The following is a 24,719-nucleotide window of genomic DNA, read 5'->3' on the forward strand; positions in this document are numbered from 1 at the left end:
ATCGGCATATGCTCTCAGACAAATTTGAAAAACAAAAGAACATTATAATCAATGATTGTTCAGGAGCAAACATATCTGTAAAAATCTAAGCAATTAAATTGATGATTAACTTCATTTTTAAGTCAGTAAAAAGTATTTTATTTTGTGCTTGTAAATAGCTTTACGATGGGACAAATAAAACCTTAATTAACGCAACTTGGATAGTTTATATTTTCACCCCTAAAGCTTGTTGAGCAAGACAGCAGTTTTTTAAAATACTCTCAAGCATTATACTAGTAATGTCATGGAGCAGTCTTCACTCATTTCACAATTTGTCGCTCAAAATTTACGGTACGAAAAAATTTCACGGCAAAGATAAAATGGCGAGAGTAAAAAGGTGACGTGGCAAACAATGTCACCTAATTTAAAATGGAAAGCTATTTCACCTTTCTGTAGACTATACTTAAAGCATATAATTTTTAATTAAGGACTTCCGAAACCCTCAGTCTTCAAACGATCTAGATCAGGGGTGGGGAACCTTTCTGAGCTTTGGGGCTGCATGACCCTTAAAAAAATGTTTGGGGGCCGCACTAATAAATATGCAAATTTGGTGTATAGCACTCGTACTAATGTTATATTTCTTAAAGCATCTTGTATCACAATATTTCTTAACGCGTGTATCACAATATTTCTTAATGTATCATGTATCACAAAAGTTATCAATGGCTTTTCTGATTCTGTTTCTTTTGAACCAGAACTTGAATATTTGGCTCTATCTTCGTAGTTTTAAGCTTCAGTTGGTCTTCCAGATGCTCATCGGTCAACTGTGGCCTTAAACTTGATAAATGTCATGTGTGAAAACGTGGGTTCACTTGTTGTCAAAGAGAGATTTTAGGATACTGTCCTCAGAAAGCTTAATCAATTCCATCTGTAAATATTCTGGAGCTGTTGAAGTTTCAACAAGATGAGACTGAAAAGCTAGTTTCAGTATTTCATTATGTTCTTCAAAGTCTTCAAACCTGTCATTAAATTCTGCAATCAAAGAATCCGGGACTGTTTCATATCTTGATATATCATTATTTTCCAACCTTTTCTCATTTTTTTGTTCAAAATGTTTTGTTGATAAATTTGACTTGGAAATAACATCTTTGAGAAAAACAAGTTTTTTCTTGAATGCCTGAACCTGTTGCCACATTTCATAGATTGACTTAGTTTTACCTTGCAATGAACTATTCAGCATGTTATGCTTTGCCATCAGATCGCTGAGGAATGAAGTATCTCTACAAAATTCTGGATTAGAAAGCTCACAGATATCCTTTTGACTTGTTAAAAACTCCTCAATTTATTTTCAAAGCTCAAGCAATTTTTGCAGTACTAACCCTTGTGACAGCCAACGAACTTTGGAATAGTAAGGAAGATCCACAGAATATGTTTCTTCATCAGATTGCAGAAGGTTTCGAAACTGTCGATGGCGTGAAGAATTTTCCTGTATATAATTTACAATCTCTATAACTTTAATGTGTTAATCAGACTTTGCTGATGGAGAATACAATGAAATGTAATCAGACAATCTGGATCAGGCAATTCTTTTTTCAAGAAAGCAATGAACCCTTCATTTTTTCCACGCATAGAAGGAGCTCCATCAGAACAAATGCTGACTAGATTTTTCAACTGAAGTTGAGCCTGACAAATTTTTTCTTTGAAAGCTGCAAATATATCACAGCCTCGTGTTTTTCTTTTTAGTGTTGCTAAAGCAAACAACTCTTCATAACTTTTGAAGTCTGCAGTTATAACCCGAATAAATAACAGAAGTTGAGTAGAATCAGTCACATCAGTGGACTCATCTAAATGAATAATATGCGTCCTCCATTTGACATATTGAGATTAATTGCTCAGAACTATTTGTAGCAAGCTCATGTTGACGGTCCGTAATTGTTCGCCGAGAAAGCAGAAGCTGCTTATATTTATCCACTTTATCTGGATCCATACATGACACTGCTTCAATGAGGCAAGCCTTCAAGGTTTCAATATCACTATATGATTTTCCTCCTTTGACAAGAATGAGAGCAATTTTATATGTTGCTTCAGTTGCTCTATTTCCATGTTCTTGAACAATTGAAAATGTCTGCTGTTGTTTGCTCTTTTGAGACTTCAGTTTTGCTAATGCATTTTTTCGAGCTTCTCCCTCTAATTTTGCATACTTATGATCCTTATGAATGTTTTCATAATGTCTCTTTGCAGTAGCATTCTTCAAAGTAGCAATTGTGAGGTCACACAACAAGCAAAACATTTTATCCTTGCTTGGAATCATGAAGTAATCTTCCTCCCATTTTTCATTAAAAGACCGATTTTCCACTTGCACTGTTCTTGCTTTTTAAGGGAGAACTGACACTAGTTGAAAAATTAGACATAAATAAAAAACATTATAATACAAAAACTTACAGTCAATTGATTTCTACTGTCACAAAAAAATTTCATCTATTTCAAAATTTCAAATATTTTTTAAGTATTTGATAAAGAAAAAATCATCAAAAAATTTTTTTTTTATTAAATACTTAAAAAATAGAAATGAGGCGAACCTAAATGTTTACAAACAGTATAAAAAATTGTTTAAAAAAATTTTAAAAAAACTATTACTCAAATAAAAGGATAACTCATATGGTGATATGAAAAAAATTTTTAGGATATTATGAAAAAAATAATTGGGATTAAAAACTGCAAACTAAATAGTTTACCTGTTCAAATTGTCAAAGATCATAAAAACTATGACAACAATTATGTAATTTCAGAAAATTATAACCGTTTTTTGTTAACATAAGCCCAAATCTGGCTTCAAAAATCCGTTGTCCGAACAACTCATTTGAAACTTATCTAACTAGTGTCAACAACAAACTAATATTAAAGAACTAAAAATTGATGAACTCGAAAATGAAATAAACTCTCCTAAAATAAAAAAGTCTCTAGGTATAGATGACATTTTCAGAAATATTGTTGTTAATGTCTTTTCGGAGATACATAAACCTATATTCGAAATATTCAAATCATCAATTAAAATAGGAACTGTACCAGATAAAATAAATATAGATAAAGTTATACCAATTTTTAAAACTGGTGAAACATTGCTCTATTTTTCATTGTTCTCTCATTGTTCAAATTTCTAGTGGAATTTAAATATGGAGTTCTCCAAGGTTCCATTTTTGGTCCTCTTTTATTTTTAATTCATATTAACGATATTCCACAATCCCTAAAAAAACTCGATGCAATAATGTTTGCTGATGACGCAAATTTGTTTTATTAATCAGCATCAATTAAAGACCTCTTTGAATCTGTGAATGATGACCTTAAAAATCTAAACATCTGGTTTAAATTAAATAAATTATCTTTAAATGCATAAAACACAAAATACATCTCTTTTCATTCCAACCAGCAGAAAATAATATACCAAGCATGCTACCATAAAAAGTGATAATATAAGCAACAAAAGAACCGAAACCGTTTAGAGAGAATCTCAAAATTTCCTTATAAACAAAGTGATCTAACATATGCTAATATTGCCTGGGGAAGGACAAATAAATCTAAACTAAGTTCTCTATTATTTTTTTTTTTTTTTTAGATGCCCCAAGAAGACCTAACGGTGTTGTCTCAGAGCACAACGGAAGTGTATTTAACCAGGAAATTCACGCCTCCTTCCTTACCGTGACCCGAAAATATGTCCAGAGCTCATTTCGAGACTGGATCTCCTGCTTATAAAGCAAGCGCTCTAACCACTGCGCCACGGCCACACTCTATATATACATCAGACTCTATATAGATATCAGAAACACGCGTCAAGACTGATTTATAATAAAAACAAATGCACTTATGCTGATCTTTTATTTAAAAACTTGAATGCGTTAAATGCCTAAATATCTATCAAATTAACATCTACCAATATACTTCATTTATGCTCAAATATAAGCTCGGACTTGTCCCAACTTATTTCATTTATAACTTTTTTCGAATCAACGCCACCAGATATATCACACAAGGAACAGGTAACTTCGATTTGTCCATAAAAAAAAACCGAAATTCTTGAGACTTTTAACTCTATACCGTGGCCTTTACTTAAACAACAAAATAATACCTCAAAGTATAGAACTTACTATATTGGATAATTTTATTGCCCTGAAGAAAAAACTAAAAGAACTCATAATTAACAAAAACACTTTTATCGATATGTATTAAATGTGAAAGATAAATAATAATAAGAACAATTTAAATTAAAGAATAAATAAATAAATAAATAAATAAAATATATAGTTAATAACTATATATTAGGCCACTGTCTAAACAAGTTTTTTTTCCGAACACATTGGCTCACTTTAAGATTTACGTGATGTAGATATACAATTACGGTTCCGAAAAAATTAGCCAATTTGGACTTATGGTAATTTTGGGAAATCACTTCAAAGTTTTCGACTATTTGTCTGTTTTCTCAAAAAAATTATTAACCGTTTTTTTTTTTTTGCAAGATTTTTTTTTATTTGAGAGTGTTTGCAGCGAGTTCTGATTTTGATTTAATTTAGCTTAGTTTGGAAACTAGAATTTTTATTTCACGCCTTTGCAGAAGTGACCCTGAAGATTTTTAAACACAATTTTTGAATTAATAAAAGGTTGTTCATACATGAAAATTTCAAACTTGTTTGCTAGCAGAGCCTTAAAAGTTTTTAGGATCATTAATTTTTTTTATTTCCGATATAACCTGACGAAGAGGTAACTCACCATAATGAAGTAAGTAACCCACTATACGAATGTTACGTTTAAAAATCTTTTCTAATCGAACAACTAAACCATTGTTGAAACTTGTATTATCAAGAGCAATTGCTTATTATATAATTGCATTCAATAGTATAATATTCAGTAAAAACATTTAGTGTTGCTGAAGCGATACTGTTTACTGTACCATTTTCTACTTCAACATGTGTCAGATATTTTCCAGAAAGAAGCCTACTTTGATAAATAAAATTGATGCGATGTTTATCTTGAGGTTTTTTATACAATACCCATTGTATTTCATTGCATTGACAAACGAACTTTTGTTAATCTTGCCACTCATACCAATTAATTTTAGCTGTAAAACCTATGGATAATGCTTAGTTTCAATTGTACTAGCCACTTGCTTTTTAACAAAACACCTTACAGTAGCGTGCAAAAGTAACCGGACAAGAGCCTGACTTGAGATAACTTTTGAATGAAAAGTCCAATTACTTGCAAATTTTCACTGAAATTTCAAAAAGTTGATTACAAATCTAAAAACAAATAAATTTTTATTAAATCTAAGCAATCTAATCTTAAAAGTTCATTTAATTAGAATACGCGCGTGCAAAAGTATCTGGACAGAAAAAAAAAACTTGAATAAGATTTTTTTTTTAAACATTTTTAAAATTGAAAATGCTTTATTTTAGAGTAAATTGCTTTAGTACTGCGTTGGGAAGCCCTTAGCATTGATTACTGCTTGAGAGTGACAAGGCATTGAGTCCACCAGCTTCATAATCACAATAATTTTGATTTTTCCCCATTCTTGTTTCAGAGTATTCAATAAATCACGTTTACTTGTTGGTTTTCGACCTGAAATTTATCGATCAATGAGCTTACATAGACATTCAATAGAGTTAAGGTCAGGACTTTGCTAAGACTATTCGATTAATTGAATTTCTTTGGTTTTGAAAAAGTTTTTCACAAGGGTTGAAGTGTGCTTTGTGTCATTGTCCTGCTGAAATATCCATCCTCGAGCCCTGAAAAATGTTCCACGCAAAATGCTGTCTTGGTAAATGCTGAATTTAAAGAACTTTTTAATGTAAAATGTGGTGTTGACACAATCAAACGTTTTTTGAGGTCTGCAAATCTATTTGGAAGACGTCCTACAAAGAAAATGTTTATTTATATAAAGAATTGAAAAGCACGCTTAAGATTTGCTAATGAACATTTGAATTGGGCAAGAAAACAGTGAGGGAAAGTACTTTTTAGTAATGAATTTAAGTTTATGTCATTTGGATCTGATAATATTAGATAAGTCCGTCGACACAAAGGCCATAAAAACGATCCTAAATATCAGCTACCAACAGTAAAGCACAGAGGTTGAAACGTTATGAACTGGGCTAACTTGAATAGAGATTGTATCGGTCCTATCCATTTGATTTTTGGCAAAATGGACAAAAGTATGTACTTTATACTTATTTTTGTATACTTAAGAATGTTATGTTACCACATGTTAAAGACAAAATGCCTCAAGGAAGGATGTTTTAAAATGCTAATCTGTGTTTTATTTATTTTAAGTTTTCATGCAATATTTTTCTATACAATGTTATATCCGAAGATATTGTTGGGTTAGCTTAGGAACAGCTACAAATAGTCATTAAGACTAATCCAAAGTGGCGTCCGTTATTGACCAACTTTTTTGCCTACAGAAGTATTACTCAAGCGCTGAGTTGGCAGTATCCTGTTCAAATCCTGCGATTTGAACACGTATCTACAAAATTTTTTTGTTTGACGCTCTAACCAACTGAGCTATCCAGCCACAATTTATTACAAATGTACTTTTTTAATTTTTAGTTTATTTTATATTTTAAAGGTTCTCGATGAGAAGACTTTTCGTAGTCTTCTGCGAGTTTCCTCTACGAGATTTCCTTCTGCGAGTTTACAATTGTTTTCCAAAAAAAAGTATCGTCAACCGGATAAGAATAATCAACAAGATTATATTGCGTCAAGTTTATTATTAATATTGTGTCACGCTTAATATACATAAGCTTGACAAAATATTCATAATACTTGAATACTGTGTAAAGCTTTGCGCAATTCCATTCTGGAGTTGTCATGTATAACCTCATGAGGTTTAACTCCAGACAAAATAATATGGAAAAAACTATTTATGGAAAAGCAACATAAGTAAAATGTTAGAAAAAAATGTTTTATTTTCACATATTTAAGGTATAAGACCTCTCAAAAAATTATTTATTGAAAAAATCTTTTTAACAAAAAACCAAATATATTCTGAGAAACAACTGTATAACAGGATTTTAAATAACTCAGAATAAATTTATTAGTTGCCATGGTTACCAAGTAAAATGGCAGACATCCAAAAATGTTTAGGCCACCCTGGCCATTCTATCTCAGTAACCGAAAGCATATAGAATATGATTTTTTGCATATGATTAACAACATAGTAATCTACAAACTGAACTAAAATTGTTCTAAAAAAACAAAGTATTTAAGCCATGCTGAGTTTTTCAAAATGGCGTATTTAAAAAAATGCATTTTTGTGATTTAAATCTTCAATAAATCAAAAACTCCTAACAGTATTGTAAAACTTTTAGTTCCAATTGTAAAACTAAATGCATTAAACATTTAGTGAAAATTTGTAAATCTGAAATAGGATTAATGAGATAGGATGACCGGGAGGTTGATTGACAACTTGAGTAAAAAGCATTTAAATATTACATTAACAATTTTACCAAATAAAAATGTCAAATACTCGATTTATAATCTGTTATTTATAAGAACAAGAACCAGAATCATATAGATAACCTTCTTGGTCATTCTCTGAGTCATCTTTTTTTTTTTTGCATCCATGAATAACTTGTTGTCGCTTTTTAGATGTTGGTCGATTTTAATACTCAATGAAAATTAAACGCTTTTTGTTTATGGATGAACAGCCTTGAAGATTATATATACCAGGAATAAAGAATAAGCTTTTACAACCGCCACATCACCATAATAGTTAAGATACCTTAGTTTACTTTGTGAAATAGAACAACCAAATATTCTTTGTGCACCAATTACTATCACGCCAGAAGCAGAGCCACGATAATTTTATTTACAAACATGTGATGACTTTCAAGCTTCAAATGCAAAAGGATTATTTTCTTTAAGCTTTAATTTTAGACTACGTGCTTTGCATGACTGACTCATTGACTCGTAATCAAGAATTTTACCTGTGTCTATTGATATTGCTGTAACAACTCCATTTAATGAAGAAAACCCACTATGTTGCCAGCTACCATCAGCTGATAATGCAGTGTCAACAATATTTGAAGAAGATTGACAAATTTCTTTAACAGCATTAATTATTGTTACTTTTGCGACAATTTTAGCACACTCAGAGACAGATTTATTTATTTTGTTGTAATCATTTTTAATCATAAGTTTAGGAATGTTCATTAAAGACTTTTCTAATCCTGAAATAACTTGACCACATGACGCATTTAATAAACTGTTCTATTATTTATATTCAAAATTTTTTTCCAGAATATGTCTTTGAAGTATAAAATTCAGTTTTTTCTTTGCAGTTAGAGCAGCAAATATTAAACATTGAGTTGAATTCTTTTTTTTTTTGAAGAAACATTCTAAAAAATTTAATTTTGATTGTAAACATTTTTTACAACATAGTTCATTAATTACACCAGACAAAATTTCAATACCAACAGTTCAATAACCAACAGTTTTATTTTTATTATGCTGAGTTGTCTCAATTTTTATTGAGGATATCGATAAATTTAAAGTTTTACAAGAAATATGGTCATTTTTATAACTAATAACAGGAGCAACTGATAGAGTTGAATCGATTGGCAAAGTTTTAATGTTCTATTCAAAGTTTTAATGTTCTATTCAAATGAAATTTTCTGGATTTTTTACTTTGAGTTTTACTTTGTTTGACTCTACACCATTGCTAAAAAAAGTTTATTAAATTAAAAAAAAAAAAAAATCAATTCTGATTAATGCGTGTTGCAAGGCAGATCAAATTTACCCAGTCGAAGGAATAGATTTATATCTCAAGAACTAAATCTTACTTGAAGAAATGATTTTCAAATTCGTGTTCAGAATTACACAAAAAATTTTTTTTGATATTTTAATGGTTTTTGAGGGGTCTTACACCTTAACAGATGAAAATAAGTTATTCATAAAATGTTTTTTTATGAATGTAATCAAAAAATGATACGAAGTAAATAAAACTTTAAAATAAAAAACTAAATGCGTTCTATGTCTATTTATACCAAAAAATAATATAATAATAAATAATAAAAATATATAATAATAAAAAACTAGCCAAAATTCATTTCTTCCCCCGCTTTAAATACTTTTTAAAGTTAAATTTTTAACCACTTAGGTAAAACATTAAATAAAAATTATTTAATGCTTTTAGTTCATTTACTTTTTAATTTTCAGTTGTAGATATAACTTTTTATAAAAAACTATTCATCGTCAACAGAGATTAAATTTTAAGGTTTATTTTATTATATAAATATTTATTATAAATTTAATTAAAGTAATATAAAGTAAAAGTTATTTTTTAAGTTAAACCTCTTTACAAATGAATCATTGGTTACAAGCATGAGTCGAAGGTGCTGGGATAGCTAGTCCCATGCAAGCAGCATGTGCCAGCGCTTTAAATGTTTTTGACTCGTCTTTATTAATTTGAAAGCTTATACCTTGAAAGCAAAACGTCACGTGTTCAACAAAGTTTAAGGAGTTACGGAGTAATTTTGTCTTTCTAATTTTTTTTAAATTTTTAGCGTCTTTAACTCCAGGTATAAAGTTTAATGGAACGGATTGTCTTTCGTTTGGTAACTTAGGGCTGTTTGTATAGCTTTTTCGTATAATTATACGTAATGATAAATCTGGTGATAGTGTAGAGTTTATTTTGGGAATTTCACTATTGTTTAATAAACATCTTTTATAAGCAAATTTTATTGGAACATTTAAGTTTGCAGTATTCATACCACTGTTACTTTTTAGTTGTGGATATTGTAATAAATCAGTATCATTGGCTTTGTTAAACTCTAATCCAATCATTAAAGGTGTACAACTACTTTGGTCTGTTATTTGGTTGCTTAATAAACTATTTTTAATCTTTATTAAAGGGTCTTTATTCAATGTATTATATTCTTCTAATGCCTCAAGTTCTTTTATAAAAGTTTTAAAAAAGCGAGGCAAAATAGGACTTGATATAGTTCTGCTAGAAGTTATTTTATTTTCTTTTACTCGCTCATCAAGGTTTTCAGAGTTCCTTTGCAGCAAGTTAGTCGATTCTGTTGCACTTAACTCTCTCGTTTGGAAATTGAATTCAACTTTTGATTCTATAAAAAAAGATGAACGTATATAAAAGTAGCAATCTAGCTAAAAAATTAAAAACTATAGTAATTTCAGACAATAACATTTTGGCACAATTTTTATGGTTTATAATTGAACAAAAACAAATCTGACCGCAACTATGATGCAATGTTTTTTTTCTAATGTATTGTAAAAACACATCGTAACATCAAAAAATTTTGAAACCGACACAAAACTATGAAGTGATTCCGAAGGAAAATTTTTCTTTTTTTAATTTATAGAACATTCAACTTTTAAATACTTAAAAAAACTCTTTTTTAGGTTTATTAGAATCCAAGTCTTAACATTAATTTTAGTCTTGCACGGGCCAAGTTCCATTAAAAATTGACGAAATTAACACGCATGATAAATTGTTAGGCGCAACTTGGATCTCTATACCTATACAGTTATTAATTTAGAGGTATTTAAATTAAGGGGTAAGCCAACTTAACACAATATTGTTAAGTAGGCTTATCCCTTATTGTGAATACAACTAAAAAAAAAATGTCAGCTTGATTAATAAATGCAATCTCGGTTGCTCTTACAATTTTAATACTTAAAAGCATTTATATATTGCAAAATCAAACAAAGCATTGAACTTTTTAATAGATAAACAACAAATATGTTTAATGATGATTTATTGATAAGATAAAGGCTTGATAAATTTTTATAATAAATGTAATTTTTGATAAATATTTAAAGAATGTTAAATAAATATTTTATAAACATTCAAAATTTTATTGATGTGATTAGTTTACATCTACATCAATATGTCTTTGATCCCTTCATTCACCCGAAAAAATGATCTATTAAATCATACACTCAATTTTGTAGCCACTAAACTTTTATCACCGATCACCGGACCGAACCAGAGAAATTGTGCACAAACCTCCTCTAAGCATCACAAATTCATTGCACACAACACTTCAAAAATTAACTATCAAACGTCTCTATAAATTCCCTGCACATTAATAACACCAAATTCGTCTTCAATACAATTAATTAGTTAAATTTTCATCCTATTCAAAAGCAAAAAGAATCTCTGGTTTATTAATCTACATATAAAATAGAAAATAACTACTCATATCAGAATATACTCTATTTTTCCAAAACCTATTCAGAAAAAAAAATACACGCAACCCAATTAAGTTTTTCGAACATAACCTTTGCAATGACAAACCCCAAACATCTTTTTGCCTACATAAATAGAAAATGCAAAATAACAAACCAAATTATATTGATTCGATCACCTTCTGATCAAATCAATATTGGTAGAACCTCCTTTGCCGAAATCCTTAACAAACAGTTCAAATCTGTCTATTCGACTAAAAAAGCATACGATATCTTCCCAGATTTGAGCTTAACGCTGAACCTTGAACTCTGTGAGAGGAGTAACATTTGCCAAAATCAAGGCTCTTAAAAAATTCACCCCTATCTTAACGAGCGGCTCTAAAACAGACTACAGATCAATCTCAATTACATCTGTCCCTTGCAAGATAATATAGAAAATAGTTAATGATAAAATAACGAAAAAACTCCTCTCAGAATGTCAAAGTGGTTTCGTAAATAAAAAATCATATCTCATAAAACTCTAAAACTCTCAGTCTATACATTTTTCTTCGAATTCACTGAAGCCTTCGATAAGGTCCCGCATATAAGACAAGTCCATAAACTAGTGATGTATGGTATTAGAATTAATCTTTTAAATTAGATTAAAGTCTTTCTTAACAGAGCGTCATACCTGGTGACACGTTGTTCAAATGGGAACAAGTCATGAGTAAAATTTCACAAAGCTTATTACAGTAACAAAAGCTTTTGCAAAATGTACACTGAAAATACCAAAGTTCTCAGCACAGGTATTAGCCAGAAAGATAAAGCCCAAGTATAATTGGACATCATTATAAAGTGGACTCAAATTTGGATAGTAGAACTAAATATCAAGTCATGCACTTTAAACAACAACCCACCTTCAACAACACTTTCTCTTTGACCCAGCACAATTGATAAGGCAATGCAAAAAGAATTAAGCTTCTAAAAAAAAGAGCTTATCATCCACACTTCTAATGATCTTGAATTCAAAACCCAATATCTCATTAGAGTTTTCAAAGTTGAGATATACTAAAGCATACCTTTTTAAGCAAAGATGAAATGCTATGGAAAAAGTTTTACATCACTTATGTACGCCCCTATTTCCGATTTGTCATTACCGCATAGAACCTCGTCTCCAGAAAGATAACAATGCATTAGAACAAGTTCATTGTTATGCACAAAAGTCTCATACAAGCTAAAGCTTTATAACTAAAAAAATTAGGTGCGCTAAACAGTAGCCTACCTAGCACTCCTCCGTTATATGATTATCGCACATGTACACATCAAACAAAAAATTAATTTTTTGTCCAAAATAACCTCTTCAACAAACACATTGTTACAAAATGGATTGCTCTCCCTGACAATGTTCAAGATGTGCAGCATTGCGTGACACAAAAATTTGATCCATTCATTATATGATAGGCACACTTGATTTATGGTATGGGGTAGATGTAGGCTGTTTACATTTATGGTATTTATGCCCATGCGGACCATTTGGGGTACCACCTATAAGGTATAGTTACTTTAGCTATGTATGATCCACAATTACACCAGTTGACTGTGCCTATCATTTAATGACACAAGTGGCTCACATCAAATTTTCTTCTTAAATGAACTTTCATGGACGGAAAATTTCATGCAATAAATATAAATAAGGTACCTAGAAATTCTTTAAAATTAAAATACTCTTAAAATTTATTTTAGAATATCAAAAGAAGCTTTAAATTTCAGTAAAAATTAGCAAACTTATACATTTAGCAACTTTTGTATTGCGACGTCAATAGTAAAATTCTCAACTTTAATCAAAATAAATAAAAGTTAAATTGAAATAAATTAAACCAAAATAGAAAAAAAAATGTATTAGACACAATATATTTGTGCCACACGTATTAGCCACACGCGATTATCGGGATAGATTAGATGTGGACCATATATGGTTATAATATTTATAACATTTACATTACTATTTTCGATTTTAATTTTGATTTAAAACAAAAAACCGAAGAAAAGTGATTAGCATACTTGTGTTTTTTTCTGGTATGGTGTTTAGAGCTAAGGTGTTTTCGGTGTTCTGGTATGGTATTTTAGGTGTTCCGGTATCGTGTTTGGAAAGCGTAAAAATGTTCTGTTTTTAAATTTTCTGACAACACAAAAATTTTATTTATCGTTCTTTTTTAAGAAAAATAGTTTATTCTTTAATATTCTAAATACAAATATATTCTAAATATAAAAAATGAGAAATTGGGTCGTGACTAGCTATCAACGTTCGTATCAATGAGGACAGCAATTTGGCCCGATAATTGTTACCTTAATTTGTGAAGCTTTTAGTTTGCGCCAGTTTGAAAAAATAAAGTTTTTAAAACTCTATAGAATCAATGTCAATAAAATAAGTGGCTAGAGCAGGTAGACGACATAACTTTGTTTTATTATGAAGCCCCATTTTCATAAAGTCATGGTTTATAAATATCGTACATATCATATCATTTTTTCAGATAAGTGTTAATACATGAAGAAGCAACTAATATTTGCTACAAATACTTACATATTTTGCAGTTGCAACTAAAAATTGAGAAATTTTTACTAATTTTATTTATTAAATTTGTTTAAACTGTCTATTTACAAATAAAACCAGCTCAAAAAAAAAATTTCCACAGAGTTTGTAAAAAGTGTTTTATTTTTTATTTTTAATGGGTACCACATTGCAACAGCATCACAATAACGTTGCAGCACATTGCAACGCTTGAATTGTCAATAAATAAAAACTATAAACTAATAAAACATAAGAAGTTTAAGGCGAATGTGTGTTGAAGTTTAGAGTGAATAGAAAAAACTTTTACTTGAAAATTTTCCCCTTCAAAGTAACACATTTAAATATTTATATTTAAACGTGTGATTCGAAAGAAATTATAGGTATTAGAAAGCACAGTTCCATCAGCTCCAAAAAATACTATGCGCGAGTTTTGTTTACTGTACAACCTTTTATATATGATTTTTTACTTTATATGATTTACATGCAATATTACAATAAGAATAAAAGAGAAATACAAACTTTTTAGAGATTTCTTGTTTAAAAATGGTTTAGTGCAGGCTAATAGATGTAGATGTTCAATTTCTAGATATATATTTTTTTGTCAATATCTTGTGCAGTATTCCACAAGACAGTCTGCACAAATCCTCATTTATTTATTTCAAATCATAGTTCAGTTCGTTAACTGATTTTCGTGCATATTAAAATAAAAATTTGCCATTCAGCTCCTGATAGCATTATCCATAAATTTTTTAATGTTTGAGATTTTACATTCACCGATAAATTTTAAAATTTAGAATCATCAATAAATTTTAAAATTTATACAATAATCTTGACCATAAAAAGTTTGAACCCCCTCAATTTGAGACACAAGTTGAGAAACAAGAGGGTTACAAATTTTATAAAGCCATAATTGTTGAACGCTAAGAGATTATTTTTCAAAATTAAAAATTTACCGATAAATATAAACTTGGTTAAGAATAGTAAAAAAAATGTTTTATCAACTATTTGCTCTTACGTTTAGGTCAGGTGTGGCAAAAAATTATGGGGCTTTTTTGTTCCCAGGCTCCAATCATAGCAAACTTTTGAAAAACATCCTTATTTAATATAAGTATAGACATACAAATATTTGGAGACTGGAACTTAGCTGAATCAAACATCAAAAAACGCTGCATCCGCCCCTTTAGTGTCACATACCATTCCAATATTTTTTTATATAAAACTTTCAATATTATTTATGTACACTTCGACGTAAATGTTAAAATAAGAATACACCTAAAAAGTTTACTGACGTTTCTCTTTTAATATAAATGTTATTGTTTATTAGGTCTGAAAATTTAATGAAAATATTTTCCAAATTACTTATTTAATGAAATAGGATAAGTTGGGTTTTATCTGCATTTAGTGAAAATTTGTTTACTTAAAACAACTCATTATTTTTACTCAATTGATTGTTAGTTAATTTAAAAAGAGTTTTAATATCCCTTTGGGAATAAAAAAGAGACATCTGCAAAAAGAATATAAGTTATTAAGTTTATTGCTGAATTTAAATCATTAATGTATACTAGAAACAACAACAATCATAAAATAGAGCCTTAGGGAACCACATAAGTTACGGCATACGAATACGTCATAATTCTATTGGTCAAATAACTTTTAAAACAAAATAAGCTTCTTTTTTTTTTATTGCATACTGCTCAGATTTTTTTATTTTATTATGATTTACAGAATTAAAAATTTTGACCAATGACATTTAATGTCTGTAATGACTTAGTACAATGTAAAAAAGTAGACTCTGTTTTGACTATGAGACTGCTCCTAATATTTATAATAATATATGGTATGTTGTGTTTGTTAACTTTTTCATTAATCTTTTTTTGAAATTGAATACGTTCTATTAAAAACACTAACATGAGCGGTAATCAGGCAAAACTGAAATTGGTAATCAGGAAACTGAAACAAACAAGTTTAACAGTAACAACAAGATTACCAATGGTACAATTCTAAGTGTAATTGACAACCAAAGTTCAAAACAAGAGTCATATTTTTTAATTATTTAAACTATCAAGTTAATTAAATAAATACCTTTGTTGCATCTTTTAAGCCAGCTGAGTCTCTTTAGCTTGCATTGCTGCTCAGTGTCTATAATAAACAAAGGATGGTCCTCAACAACACCTTGCTTACGTCTTCGATTATCTACAAGCGATTGATCACTTATAAACACTCCCTTGATTCTAATGGCAAAAAAATAGGTAACGTCTTTAAATACCAACTTTTTTTAATGATTATTATTTGCTTAATTATTATATATATTTAATACATATAGATATATATAAAGCGAATAAATATACGTTCGACATCAAGTACCTTATATCTAAATTTTGTTTGTATTGTTTTCTTTTTTTTAGCCTGTTATCAGCAATTTAGTTTTTTGAAAAAAGTAGTAAAGTTTGTAAAGTAAAGTTTTATATTTATTTTGTGTTATATTTATTAATTTTTTTTTAAAAACGTTAATTAGAAAATGATGCGGTCCCTGACCTACTTTATATTTTAGCATAAACACTGTTTATTTAGTATATAACATACTTTGGTATAAGTTAATTGGATAAATATTGAGTACAATGAATGTACTCAATACTTATTGAGTATTCATTGCTTTGAACAGGGGTTCAGCATGCGTAAATTTGTCTTTATGGTAAATTAATCTCAAAGCGGGTTTTTGACGTCAATATGAAACTTTTAACTTTTATTTATGAGTAGCTGCAATGATAAAAACAGGAGTTTTTGGTTGTAGTGGTGGGGGTGCATACCCCCATCCCCTCCCCACCCCTGGATCTTTCGCTGCCAAGCTGTGTTCGCGTACACGAGTTAATGTATAAAAAGAAATATATGAATTTTAAGTTTTTTGAGATGACATCGGTCTTACCTTATAAAGTAGACCTATTTTTTTGGTATTTTATTGTTTAATATATTTTGATGAGCTTATCAAGGAATATTTTTATCAATAGCAACTCCGAAAAACTTTGTTTCTAACGATCTTTTAATGGTTTCATTTTCTATTTTTGACAAAGGTAAAATTGTTGGTAGTGCACTTTTCTGCTGCTTTAAACAAAACAATGTGTATTATTTTCGTTTCTATGTTTAATGATAACTTGTTTATGTTAAAATTAGTATGTTGCGCAGGGTTTTGGCTCAGAACCAAGAGGTTCAAGGTTCAACGCCAGCTCCAATCCAATAAGTAACATTGGCAAGGAAGGAGGCATAAACTTTCTAATGATCTGTGAAAAGATCGTTAGGACTTCTAGGAGCACAATAATAATCACACACACACACACACACACACACACACACACACACACACACACACACGCACGCACGCACATACGCGCACACACACAAATCATTTATTTAGTTTTTGAAGTTTTTCTTTTACACTTTCAAACAGATCCTTGTTGCTTGTTGAAGAGTAGAATAAGTTTGTGCTTTATAATAGCATCATATCATCAAGTTGTTTAGAAAAACAATTGGAAGGTTGTTTATATATATTAGAAACAAAAGAGAAGCAAGAATAGAACTTTTGACACCACAGGGTAGAACGGGGCATATAGGGACAGTTTAGAAACAAATGCTAGTTGCGGATAAATTAATCATAGTTAACACTGCTTTTTATAAATTTCCTAAAATTCATTGATATAAGAAAATGAAAAAACAAAAAAAAATTTCTAAAAATAAGTTACAACAGTTAAAGTAACGAAACTCTAGACAAGCAAAATTTTACATTTTTCAAGTGGGTGGGGCAAACCGAGACAGTTAAAAAGCAGCAGTTACTCGTCAATTTTAAAGCTTTAAAAATGATGAAAAATGATAGCTATCTATCGTCTAAATATGTTCAGACATTAAATCTTCAAAAAAGTAACATACCCATAGAAACTATACCCCCTTACACCCTACACCAAAAAAAAAATAATAACAGCTAAAATAATTTTTTTTTTTCTTTGTGTCTTATTATAAAATACCTCCGCTCTACTCGAACATATATATTTTTAAATTGATAACTAATACGAAATTTGAAATTAAGCAAAAAATATTATGGATTACATAAATCACACAAAAAGTATCCTGAAACTATTTGGCAACATTTTTGATGAGCTGGCTTATTAGCAATATGCCAATGTAGGGCAAACTTAAATATGCCATATGTATCAGCAGCTTTTCTAGTTCTAAGTTCCTTACTACTCACAGCTAAAACTGCATTTCATGCCATTTTGGATGATTATATTTTTTATATAATTTCTAACCATCATTGTTTACATTAAACACTATTAATAATCGAAATTAAGTTATAAAAATAATAATTTCTTTGAATTTACTACTAAAATTATTTTTCTAAATAAGAAAAATTATATTTTAGATTAAAAAAAAATCATCAAACTGTAAACAGCATCACAAAATGGTAATAATATATTCAGATATGCCCCACAAAAATCGTTTTACTGAAAACAATACTATTCAAAAAGTTTAATTCCAAATATTTTTTTAAACCAGATTCTAAAAGAAGATAAAAATACTGTCTGAAAAGTATAAACCATTTATCAATTAAGCAAATTCGCAATAATTTAAGATCTTAAAATCTATAAAATCTTTTGTCGTTGTATCGCTTAAAAAAAATACGCAAATTTTGTTTTTCGCAAACTTACTGGACTCATTTTGGTATTCTTATAGATAATTACATGCTATTTAAACTATTTCACTCCAATTATCACGCGTGTCATTTTTCATTAAGTTAGTTTTGTTATTATTTTTTAATTTGGTATTAAAGTAATAAATTTTTCATAGGGAGAGAAAAAAGGTAATTTTTAGATATTCAAATGTAAAAATATTCGAGTGTAAAAATTGAATCGAAATAAATGTGAAATACTTAAAAGTGTCTTTAGAATCGTACAAAACAGCCAAACTCAAATAAAGAAATATATTTCATTACAAAAGAAGTTTAAAAAATGTATATCAATCCAAAGATATATAAACTAATTTTTGTACGTTTCATACGTTATAAGTATATATGTAGTTAAAAAGAGTCTAAAATGAAAACTTTAAAAAAGAAAAGGAAATTATGATTTTATTTCATTAAAAATAATTTTTATTTATTTATTTTTTCATTTTTAACCTCTTGATAAATAAAAATAACATTATTTATCAAAAGATAGAAATTTTTCAATAATATACAATATAGTATATACTATTGTATTGTTAGTTTAAACTATTGTTTAAATTATTACACTGACAATACACTAGTATAACCTTTCAAGCACGTCAAAACTAAAGACGTTGTTTAGACAAACGTCGCTTTTTAGGTCGTCGTTTGCAATATTGAAAATATAGTCTTAATCATTTCTATTGGTCTATACTCTACAAAAAGAAAAAAGGAATTTTATTTTTTGATATTTGTTCTTTGAATTAATATAAAAAAATTAAAGAAATTTACAATCAGTATGTAAAATAATAAATTTTTAATGAATGAAATTGTCATATGAGATTTACGTAGAAAGGATTACCTTGGCATCTTATGTTGGAGATTATATTTATGTAATATCAACAAACCAAAAAAAAAGGCTGACAAAAAATTAACAGACAAACCTAATTTTATATCTTTATGTAAAATTAGGTTTGTCTTTTAAATTTCTTTTACAAAATTTCTTTTACTAAATTTTTTGCAAAAAAATTTAGTTAAATAAAATTTCAATTTTATATATAATCAGTTTACAAGTGATATAATAAAAAAAACTTATTTCATTAGTTTATAAGTTTTCTCAAAAATTGACTTTTTTTATAAATTGACTATTATGTCCCCCAACTTCGAACCCGTGTCGTCGGCTATGAATTAGGCTCGCAACATTATGATTTGAAACGCCATTAATCATTTAAAACAGCATTGTTGATTTGTACTTTTTTTAATGATAAATAAAATTCTTAAATTAATCAACTAAATAAATGTTCTAACTAACTAAATGTCCTAACGTTAGAATATAAGAAAGACAGAAACGCTTTAATAAAAAGTTATTTTCGAAAATAGTTGTAACAACGTAAAAATGGTTAAATATGGAAATACTTCACTAAAAATCAAACGAATCGCTCGAACTGTTTAAAATAAAATTAATTTATTTAAAATAGTTTTAATATCATTTTTAATAAACTTAAAAATTAGGCGGATTTAAATACCGATGTGTTTAAAATAGAAAAAAAAGAAATTTTTTCTTCTTCTATTTTCTTTCCACTTTCTTCTTTTTGAATAGATATAGCAGTTGTTTTATTTCAAGCTACAATATCAATATTAATTTATGTTGAAAAAATAAACCATTCATTACTCGCATTACACGCATTCAGTACACGCAAAAAACGAGATTATCTGTTTCCGGAATTTTCATTTTTTGGTCCTTTTTGGTTTAATTCAATTTCTTTCATGTAAATAACTCAAATTTTTTTTGTATTTTATTAATCAGAATTAAATTTTACTCAAAATAGTGTTTATAGCTTTTTAATTTGAACATTTTAAACCTAAGTTATTTTAAACCTAAGTTATTTTAGTCTATTTTTCGTTAATTTTGAAATGATAGATATTTAAATCGATTGCTATAAAATACTATAATTTTTTACATTGTTTTATTTGGATTATTCTCATTTTTATTTATTCAAAAAGAATAAGAAAAAAAAAATTTCAAATAATAACTAAATTACTATGTTTTATTAAAATTCCCGTAATTAGGATTCATCAGTAGTTAACTATGGTATGCCTAATGAACTAAATGTCTAATAATGATTAATTATTTTAATAAGCACAAAAGATATATTAATAACTTTTTATGTTATTATAAATAAAATTTCACAGTCGCACTATACGTCGCACTCCTACTCAAAAAGGAAATAGATTAATAATCCAAGAACCATTATATATTTTGAAATAATTTTTACACAGAACATCATATATCTATTTTTGTGCATACTTAAAAAAGAATCTATTATTTAGAAAACCATAGCTTTCTCCTTTTTCCGTATTAATTTAGTTTATCGGTAATAAAGAGTTGTAAACCAATATTTTTCTTTATCGAATACTAAAGCAAGTTTATTTATTATATCTTTTTTTTTCATAACTACAAATAACAACGGTTTTTGGAAAATAATCTGAGTCGATTCTCTATACAGTTTACACTCGTAAAAATGAACTGAAGTATCTTACTACAGAGGTAGCCAGAATACTTTTTTACTTATAAAAAGTCTATTTGTTGCATAAAATTTGTATCAAATAAAAAACTTGCTTCCTCTGTAGTAACATGATTCAATCCATTAATCTTTACGGACTGAATTAAACAAGAAAAACCTATAATGAAAAAACTTTTTTTTGACTTTATTTGATTTTTAATCAATTTAGTAAATCATTAAATTTTATCATAAACAATTCAAAAATTTATCAAAACCATGTGTTTTTATAACCCTAAAATTTTCTTTTAAAAAAAAAATATTGAAAAATTTTAAATAATCTTGTTTTATTTAGGAACTATAACCTAATTTTGTAAAAAAAAATTAAAAGGTTAAAATAGGAAAATCTTTAGGAAATGTTCATTTGCTTAAATATGTAAGCAAACGCCTATTTCTGCCTAAAAAATCATGCAGAAAAAATATATTACACTTATTTAATGAGTAAAGGATACTAAACTACTTTTGTAAAAAGTTAAATGGAAATATACGAACAAAAAGATATTTAATTTATTTCTTACTCTAAAACACCTTTTTTATATTATAACGCAACTGTAAAAAACCTTTTAATTTAAAAATTTTTTAAAGACGAGAAAATAAACAATAAAAACCCCCTAACACAATATTCCATTGTTTTTTTTTTATAACAACAAAGTAAAGCCGCTGGAACGTATTTGTTCCGGTAGATTATAAAATGCATTAGCGCTAAAACCAAAGTTTTCTCGTCTGACTTCCCAAAGTTCACGGGCAAAAAAAGTCAAACGAAATATCGTCCAAGTTAAGCATAGTGTGAATCACGACACACTATACTTTTGATGTCTATTTTATGCACGCGTTTTAAAACCACGATTAGATTTTTTTTATTAACAATTGTTATTGCTATTTACTAACGGTCGCAATTTTATTAGCGATTATCGTCGTAACCTTACGCTTTTTTTTACGCAATTTGATTCTTTAAGTTTATGTAAACATTTTAATACTTGTAACTTCATTATTTTTTAGTTTGGTGGTATTAAAGATTTTGCTGATTTTTTATTAAACTAATAAATAAAAATAAAATAAATAAATAAAAATATATGACATAAATTTTTATAATTATAATTCAATTTTACGCTACCAATTGCTCCACCAATCTTACAATAACTTAATTTTGCACCGCCAAATGACAGTGTTTTCTATTAACTGTTAAGAAACTAAACGTAGCATGCCATATTTAGGTTTACATTTTTGTACAAAGCTAAGTTAAAAACACAAAATATAATTAAGGTTATATAGAACAAACCATTAAAGGTATATAGAACAAAATTATTAATATAAAGAAAAATATATATAATAACATATATTATTATAAATAATAAATTATAAATTATATAATAATTTATAAATTCGTAATTTAAAAATTTATAAATAAGAATAAAAAATTATAATAAAAAGAAACAAAACATGAGAACAAAAATCTTAAAAATTAAATTTTTTAGAAATAAAAACTCTTTAAAGAAACAACTAGAAAATAAAATCGTATAAAAAAATTATACTTGCAAGTTTCAATAGCTTTTTTTGCGTGATCAATTACTCCTAGTTTGGATTCTGTCCTTCCGTTTTTTCTCATTCGTGTGATCATGTTAAAAAAACAGTAACACTTTAACTTTGCGATAAATAAACTAAAAAAATAGTTACGAGGCTACAACAACACAAGTATATGCCTCGTATTGAATTAATCTTTAATTGGTGTATTTGATGATAATAACCCACATAATTCTGTTCGTGCCAATGAGCTAGTAGAGTATATCAATGGTAGGATAATTTAAATAAAAATTTAAATTTAAGAAAGAAAAAAAAGCAACAACAACAACAACCAAAAGATTAAGGCTTTATTTATATGGATTGGGCTGCTCGATTATCCGAGTTTACTCACCTCGTTGGGATGAATATTGTTATTAAGATTATATGGACTTTTAGCCCGCTAAACAGGAATAAATAAATAGATTGTTTGTTTACATCACGTGACCAGTAGTATAATAAAATATATAAAATGGTTTCTTTGTATTTTTACATTTCTTTGTAACATAAACAAACTCTTATTTTAAAACAATGCACACAGTAATAATATTCAAACTTATGTTTTACAATTTGATTGGGTATTGAGGAAAGCGGGGAAAGATTGCGAATGGGGCAAGAAAGCTTCTCATATGTTAACTTAACAAAAAATTTAAAAAAATTGGTAGAAACAAAATTGTAAATATAGCTTGTATTTTAAATACAATACCTGTTTTGTTTTTTTTAAACATAATTAACGTGAATTTATGCGCAGTTTTTTTATTATGTTAAAAAAATAGTGTAACGGTTAGGGTTATTATTAATGGATGTTGTTCTACATGTGTAATTTTCATACTGGCAAAATATTATAGCTTCATGAATGACAGTTTTTCAAAAACTTAAGATTTTCAAAACGTTCACCAACTTGCCCCATCTTCCTCTGTATAGTTTATAGTCTTTTTGACATAAGAATACAGGTTTTTTTTTTGTCAGCGTCTAAATTCAAATTTTTGAACATCGTAGAGACTATTATGACTGTATTGACCATTATATCACTTAATTCAAAACCTTTGCTTCCAGAAACAAAGTTATTGCAAAAGCAGTACTAAAAGTTGTTCCAAAAGCGAATTAAATTGTATTTATTGCCCGCATCTTTTAAACAAGTTTAATTTTAACAAGTAAATCCTAAACCTGGCAAACTCTCGTTTAAATAAGCCAGATTTGCCGGGCCAGTCCGACTAACCAAACTTACACAATTTATATAAACAGCCCCTCAGATTTAAACTAATTTCACGTAAATAGTTTTTAATTAGGAATCTTTTTTTTGTTAAGCACAATGCATTTTTTTAAAAAAAAAATTAAATTTTATAAAAGAAATTTTAATTGATGATAGAGATATTAAAAGATAGCATAGCGCAGTGATGAAAAGATTACGCCCATTATTTCCGTTACTGAAAATGAAGAGTTTATTTTCAAAACGCGGTATGTAATTTTGCACTATATTAATTTTTTAGGCTTATATATATAAAAAACTATTTTTTAAAGTTGTTATTTTATATGATTATTTGTTATTATTAGTTATTACCTAAGTTACTAGAAGTTTATGTAAATTGGGATATAAAAACAAAAGTTTCACATACCGCGTTTTGAGATTAAACTCTTTATATACTTGTTTATTTACAAAACGCGGTATGTGCAGTTTTGTATTCGCGAAATAAACAAGATATTAGATACACAGCTATCAATTCTAAAGACTTATAAGTCTTTAGAATAGCTGTGTAAACAATATCTTTTATCTGGGGTCCGGTGAGACATAGATGGGGCCTTTAAAGTAGCAAAGAATTTAGCATAAATAAGTTAAACTCTTAATCACATAGCTTTTTTGTTATAAGGGTGTAGAAAATTGAAACGTTAATAATAGTAACATTCTGAATGTCTTAATAAAATAATAGTCATAAGGTGGGGGCCTCCTTACAACTTGCAAAATAGCTTTGTACTAGCACATTTATTTCCTCTTTAAGGCCCTAAGCCCCTATGAAATATACACGGCGTTAATTTTTGTTCAAAAATCTCCCGATTGCCAGTTAGCGCGTGTTTTCACACTTAAAGTCATAGTAAGTGGAAACCATGTAAAAATAACAGTTAAATTTTAATAGACCAACCAATATCAAAAGTTTTTTCGAGTGGTTTTTATCGGTACAGACATTTTGCACTA

General features: G+C 28.1%; 1 protein-coding gene across 1 annotated transcript; it reads right to left on the reverse strand.

The window, feature by feature from the left end:
• Nucleotides 1-9,239: 9,239 nt before the first annotated feature.
• Nucleotides 9,240-22,815, reverse strand: LOC100213018 (uncharacterized). The gene is made up of 3 exons (XM_065805657.1): nt 22,504-22,815; nt 15,806-15,954; nt 9,240-10,091 (listed from the first exon to the last, which is right to left on the reverse strand). Exons 1-3 carry the CDS (start codon nt 22,587-22,589, stop codon nt 9,331-9,333), a joined length of 996 nt encoding a protein of 331 aa, XP_065661729.1. The 5' UTR covers nt 22,590-22,815; the 3' UTR covers nt 9,240-9,330.
• Nucleotides 22,816-24,719: the final 1,904 nt, after the last annotated feature.

This window comes from Hydra vulgaris, chromosome 09 (genome assembly GCF_038396675.1).
Source record: "Hydra vulgaris chromosome 09, alternate assembly HydraT2T_AEP".
Taxonomy (NCBI): Eukaryota; Metazoa; Cnidaria; class Hydrozoa; order Anthoathecata; family Hydridae; genus Hydra; species Hydra vulgaris.